This window comes from Curcuma longa, unplaced genomic scaffold (assembly GCF_044706935.1).
Source record: "Curcuma longa cultivar G26 ecotype Majalengka, Jawa Barat unplaced genomic scaffold, ITB_CL_G26_1.1 utg31682_np1212_342060_RagTag, whole genome shotgun sequence".
Lineage (NCBI taxonomy): Eukaryota > Viridiplantae > Streptophyta > Magnoliopsida > Zingiberales > Zingiberaceae > Curcuma > Curcuma longa.
Window position 1 is genome coordinate 60608 of NW_027435601.1, and position 6503 is coordinate 67110.

Genomic DNA, 6503 nt, shown 5'->3' on the forward strand with positions numbered 1-6503 from the left:
AAAATTTCACCATCTCACGATCATGATCACACCATATATATAAAATCAAACACGAGGTATATAGTTTTAGGCAACATTGGAAAATGGTTGGAGAAAGGAGAATTATGATCATAGATATCTATCTATCTATCGACGTGTTGAGATAATTATGATATATAATAATAAATAATAAATATAAAGGAAATCCAAATCCTGAGGCTTTCACAAAAATCCAGTGGAGCCGCTATAATTGAATTATGTTCAAGATGATGACGATGAAGATGATGAAGAAGACGGAGAATGTTGGGGTTGGCTGGCTGATTTGACTGGGGCAATAATATTCGATCGTCACCGTCGCACAAAAAGTCCGTTAGTGGTTGTCAAGTGTTACGATGAAACAGTAGGAGACTTGAAACATTTGCCTAGACTATTTAATTAAACCACCCTAAATGAATTTGTTACTAGAGTTGTCAAAGGAATTAGTCCATGATGAAATAGACAAGGTAAGGTGAGTCGGTCTAACAATTTGATGAATTAAATTTTAATTACGACGTATTTGTAGAAATTTTCTTTCAAATGAAGAGATGTAGATCCATAAAATTTGGTAAAATTAAAAAAATATTAAAAATCTAAAAAATATAAAAAAATTAAAAATTTTAAATATTGAAATTTAAATGGATTAAATTTATTAATTAATTATTTTTAATTAAAAAAAAAAGTGTCTCGTTATTTTTGATGTATGCTCATATGGTTGAATAATATCAGGGGTGTTTTTTTAATTAAAAATAAATATAGGATGCCCTTTGAAGATTTCGCCCTCTTCGTGAAATCGATTCTAACTTGACAGACCTTATCCATGTCGATAACAAGTAACGAGCAAAACCACCCAAATATGAAATACCTAGCACGCATCCCTAAAATTGCCCACCCGCTTTCCCCTTGGCAATGGCCGCCGTCGCGCTGCAATCGCCGCCTTCGGTACTCTGCAGCCGACGGTCCTTGACCTGCTTCCGACCGCCTTCAGCGAGGCAGCACCTCAGTAATCGCGTCCGAAGCTCCGCCGAGGCCGGGTCGGATATTGTGGTGGAGAAGGACACGGCGTCGCCTCCTTCCGAAGAGAGCCCTGTGGAAACTCAGAAACGGCCCTCATCTCTCATCTCCGCCGCAAACGTCCAGAAGGCTCTTAGAGGCCTCGGTCTGTACTCTCAAAATCTTTGCATACGAGTATGTTTTCTTCTTTTCCCCATTTCTGAATAAACACCGAGGTCAGTTGGTGAATCAACTGACAGCGATAACTGACGCGGACCATTACGGAAGGCTTGGCATCGCTAGGAAGTCATCCTATGGTCAGGTGTGTGAGCTTCAATTTGCTATTATGATTCTGTTGTTGGCTTGTTGCACGAAGAAAATTTGTGGGAACGGAGTAATTCTATCCTCCAACACCTACTTCTCAGCTTCTTGATTTCCTCCAGCAGGTTGGCATTTCATGGCGCCTTCAATAATTTTGCAGGCCATTTTTGAATCCTTTTCGACCAATAATTTTATTGTCTTTTTTTCATGCATGCTTCAGACCTCATCCGAGGCCTGCCAGTTCCACGTCCATATGGTACTGTTGGGTTAATGGAATGCATCACACTTGTTATGGGAACACCTTGATTGTAAATTAGTTCACTGATAATCACTCAATCATGCATGAGTGCTTCAGACCCGTCTGCCTGTTCCGCATCCAAATGGTACTGTCGGGTTGATGGAATGCATCAAACTTGTCACGAAAACACCTTCTTGATTCAGTAATGCATGGATATTCAGTTTGAAGAATCCAACATGTCTTTCTCTAGGTGCTAGGCAACTGATTATGTGTTCCTCCATCGAACTTGTTGAATGCGTCACACATATCATACGTTACCACTAAGCTGGAATTTGAAAATTCTTGTCGAAACTATTCTTGTTCCTCCAATTCCATACGGATTAACAAATTGTTTGCAAATAATGAATTCAAGAGAAGTCCATTTGCTTTGGTGTCTCTATTTCTTAGGTTCTTGGAAATCCACTCCTTTGAGTCCGACACTGCAAAGAATCCTTGGTCTAAGCTCGACTAAATGTAATTCCAAATTCCATGCAAAAATCGACAATCACTCTCTACCTGAGGATTGACAACAGTTTGTTAGGACAATTGTGGTTACTTTATTCGAAAGAGAGGTGTCTTCTGCATCTTTCCTTAATAGACAAAAATGAGTCACCTTCCAGAGAAAGCTCAAGCTGGTTCAATACATTTCTAGATAAAACTCCACACTAAGTTCTTCCTGTCCTCTGCTTGTTTGCCCGAGCAGATCCAATCATATTTTTATCTGACTGTGTTGATGTTCTTACTGCAACATTTCCACAGTAGTATGCTCCATAAGTTCATGTAGGACGGTCTTGATAATGTATTTGAGGATAATGGCCTCATCCTCAACCCATCAATCTTTCCAAAATTGATCAATCTCCCATCTTTCCTACTTTCCAGGCCATACCTCCCTCAATTTGCAACTCTCATACAGGCTCTACTATAATTACAAGCTCACATAGGCTCTGCCATAATTTTGAGTGTAACGTTGACACCTTGAGAACATTAGTAGGACCTCTTCGGCAATAATTCCTGTTCAATACAAGCAATCATAAACTATCTCTTAGCAATGAGGAAATATATCTTGCCAAGAAAATATATCTCTTAGCAATGAGAAAATATATCTTGCCAAGAATGATAAAAATAATTCCTGTTCATATTAGATAATGTACACCTTTTGGAGTTTGAAACCATTGATCAAGCTACAGTTGAGGTCTACTTCTACACACAACGTAACATAATGCCTCCTTGAAGTCTTGTTTATGAAGTGGTTAATCTTGACTGTTTTGCTGATGTGATCTATGAGGAAAACACACTTGTTGTGGTATTCTGCTGGTAACCTGTGAATGGTGATCGACATCACTGCCCTACCAATAGTAGCTTTGGTGATCTTGTATCCATTTGTGATTCCAATATAGTGATCCAGGATTCCTCATGCACTGCTGAGGAGCAAATGGTTCTGCGCCACCATTGAGGAACTTCACAATACAGAATATGTCCTACATGAAAGAGGGTAAATTCCCCTTTCATTCTCGCATACTCACGACATGATTTCAAATAGTTGACCCAATCTTCCTTCATAGAACCTTGATAATGAGGAACTTATTCTATTATGCACACAAACTATGGACTCTTTCTCTTGGTAAGTTGATTAATGCCTGGTTTGGATTGATTTTCTCTTCCTAATCTGATCCTCCCTTGCCTAGAGGTTTTGCTCATACATGTCCATATCCATGTCCTCTCTTTTCAGCAATATGACATTCATAAAGCGGATGGCTTCACCCATGGCATCCCCTTCGTTTGTTGTCTCACTGTTTACACCATCCAACTACATTTTTTGCTTTTTTGATGCTTCTGGTCAATGTCTTTTTCTTCCATCAAGACCTCACCCTCCACCATTTTGCTCATTGCCTTCACCCATGATGTTTTATTGACCTAAAAATGATGGCTTATAGGGAAAATTATAAGACCACATCTATCTTTGGATGTTTTTTTTTCTTTCTTGGAGTTCCTATTCTTTTCAGTTTTGCATTGTTTTCCATAATTTGTAATATGACTGCAGATAATTTTGGTTCTAAAATTTATGCATATTGGTGAGAATATAATCATATAAAAGTTCAGGGATTTGAGATAAGTGATCGACCTATTAAATTAAAAGGAAAATTAGGAGTTTTACTGCAAGTTGGTTAACATGTTTGTACCCCATATAAAACAAAATATGTAATGTAGTCTTTTTCTCAACACGAGTTTTTGGGATAAGTGAACAGCTATTCGAATTTAACATATTATTTGTTCATGTTAATCATATGTAGATGTTTAATATCTATATCAAGGTGACAAATTCCTTCACTACCACACTGATAAGTTTTTCTCCTGCCTTCAGGTTAAGGTTGCATATGAAAACAAGTACGAGGAGTTGATGAATAAAGGATTGGACGAAGCAGAAAAAATGAAAGAACTAGAACTTTTGAAGGTATCTCTGGATTATGATAGATTTCATAAATTAGATTTAGTTTTCTTGTGATATCTTTTGCTGATTTGCATGCATTGAAAGGAATCATATGACATACTATCATCTGAGGAGGAAAGAAGGCTATATGACTGGAGTTTGGTTAGAAGTGAGAAACCAGATAGATATGTGTGGCCATTCGAGGTAGACAGAATTAAAGTTTCAACAGAACTACCTCCAGCACAGGTATGCTCCATTTTACAAACAACATAGTATATAGGGATCATAAAAATAGAGTTCTCTAACTGAAAATTGATAGGCCACTTCTGAAATTTTCAAAAATTCTTCAATGTGTTATACCTCATCTATCCTTTTTTTAAAATTTTTTTTTCAATCATTAATATTTAGTCCTTTATAGTAGTATATGTAATGTAGTAAATAGGTTTTATAATTTTAGAAGTTTTAGTTTTGAGGGTTTTAACGTTATGCTTATCATTTTACTAGCCATAGCAACTTGTTTGATGTTTGATATAACACACCTTGATTATAGGCGACTGCAGCTATTGTTGACCTATATAAAGGAACCCCAAACACCTCCTTTCAATCATATCAAGTTTAATCTAATCTTGTTTCTCTTAAACTTGTTCTTCCCCTTGCAAGATTTTGATGGAGGCATGCAAGACGTAGAGCTATATTAAGTGGTATTAGAGTGTTCTAGTTTTTCTAGGTTGTAAGCCTTATTTTTTCGAGTTTTTGCAATATGAAAATTTTAAACTATACTGCATTAATGTCAGTCAGGATTATTTTACATTGTCGATCAAAATTAGAGCTTGATATGCTCAAAGTCAATCTTCGCCCACTTCTATTTTCAATTGATTCCAAGCCTTTCCAATTGACTATTATCTCTACTAGTTGACTTCAACATTGTTAATCAACTCATCTGGATAAAATTGGCTTAATTCTTAGGTTGTCTTCATGTAGTTGACTATTTGAACCTCATCAATCGACTCAACATTACATCTGTCAACTATCTGTCCACTCCTTGTGATGCAATTGACTCCTCTAGATAAGATTTTATTTGATGATATAATTTTTCGAGTATATAATTAACTTAATTGATTTAGTCTACTATCTAGTCAACTTTATTACAAATAAAAATATTATATTTGCTTAGAACAGAGCTTTAGTCAACTTCTCAGTCGATTAACCAACCATCTTCGAACTGAATCATTCTATTCTCAAGAATGCATCTCTAGTCAACTAAATAACATTAATCTTAAAACAAGAACTTCAGAATGACAAATGATCAATCTGTTGTTCTTTCATTGCAATTATTATATTTATTTTCATTGTGTTGTTTTTTTTTTACTTCCAAGCAAGGTTTTTGCTACAAGTTCCAAAATTTACAAATTCTTTTATTGCACTTTTTTCATATTCATTGTAGAATTTTTCATATTCATTACCTAGATGATTGCTCCCGATTCACTTGAGTTCCTTCAGATCATCAAAGTTTCTTCTTCCTTCCATAACCTCCTTGTTTGACCCCATACCTTTTCGCCCCACTACTTTGCAACCAACAGAACCGACCACTTCCTATGACAAATCCACCATTCATGTTGGACTTATTGCGCTAAACCTCTCGCACTAGATGATATGAATCCATCTCCCTGCCTCCCTGAGAAAATCTCATTTCTGTGGAAGTTGTTGCTATGCAGAAACCTTATCTAGTTATAGCCTGAGTTACAAAGATGCTAGTTCTTATTAGGATAAGTATTGTCCCATAGTTTAATTTCATTTTGCTAAAGTTATATACTGCAGGCTTGCTATACATCCCCTCGAATCAACAACCGTGAAAATTAAGAACTCACATGTTTGTTTGTGTGATTTGATGATTCAGGAACCCGAAGATGTTGTTCCTACAAGGCTTGTTGGATATTTTTTCTTAGCATGGTTGATTCTGTCCGTTGTTTTATCTGTAACCATCAACAGATGAGATAAGCCTTCTTCATTATATTGTATCGAAAAACAAAGCTATTTACATTCAACAAGTATCAATGATAGGTATGTTTTTTCTTGGATGATCGTGAGATCGATCGTGTGGAACCGCTAAGATAGCGGATTTCATCTTATGTTGAACTGATTAATTATAAATCAGTCATGTCTCTTAATGTGGGACTAAACTCCCATTCATATTGGAACCAATTTCATCCTTGATTTTCTTCCCATGTGGGACTAATTTCCCAATCACATTGGAGTCAATTTCAACCAATTTTTCATTCACTTTTCCAACATTTCATTCTCCAAAATTTGCAATAGAGCTTTGTCATTAGTTTGCCAAATTTCATACTCTAATTTACATATAATCCAACAAGCCATAAGCGTTTGATCTCTTTAAAATTAATTCAACCTTTGCATTTAACTATTTTTCACTTCTCGAATGCATTAGAATTTTCTAGCACATCGACAGGA

At 36.1% G+C, this 6503-nt stretch overlaps 1 protein-coding gene across 1 annotated transcript; it reads left to right on the forward strand.

Moving 5' to 3' along the window:
- Positions 1-858: 858 nt before the first annotated feature.
- Positions 859-6108, forward strand: LOC141820255 (NAD(P)H-quinone oxidoreductase subunit U, chloroplastic). Its single transcript, XM_074707544.1, has 5 exons — positions 859-1174; positions 1269-1330; positions 3969-4058; positions 4140-4280; positions 5932-6108. Exons 1-5 carry the CDS (start codon positions 925-927, stop codon positions 6025-6027), a joined length of 639 nt encoding a protein of 212 aa, XP_074563645.1. The 5' UTR covers positions 859-924; the 3' UTR covers positions 6028-6108.
- Positions 6109-6503: the final 395 nt, after the last annotated feature.

Coding starts and splice junctions, on each gene's coding strand:
- LOC141820255 (XM_074707544.1), top strand. CDS start 925: ATGGCCGCCGTCGCGCTGCAATCGCCGCCTTCGGTACTCTGCAGCCGA. Junction 1,331..3,968: donor GGAAGTCATCCTATGGTCAG/GTGTGTGAGCTT, acceptor TCCTGCCTTCAG/GTTAAGGTTGCATATGAAAA. Junction 4,059..4,139: donor AAGAACTAGAACTTTTGAAG/GTATCTCTGGAT, acceptor ATGCATTGAAAG/GAATCATATGACATACTATC.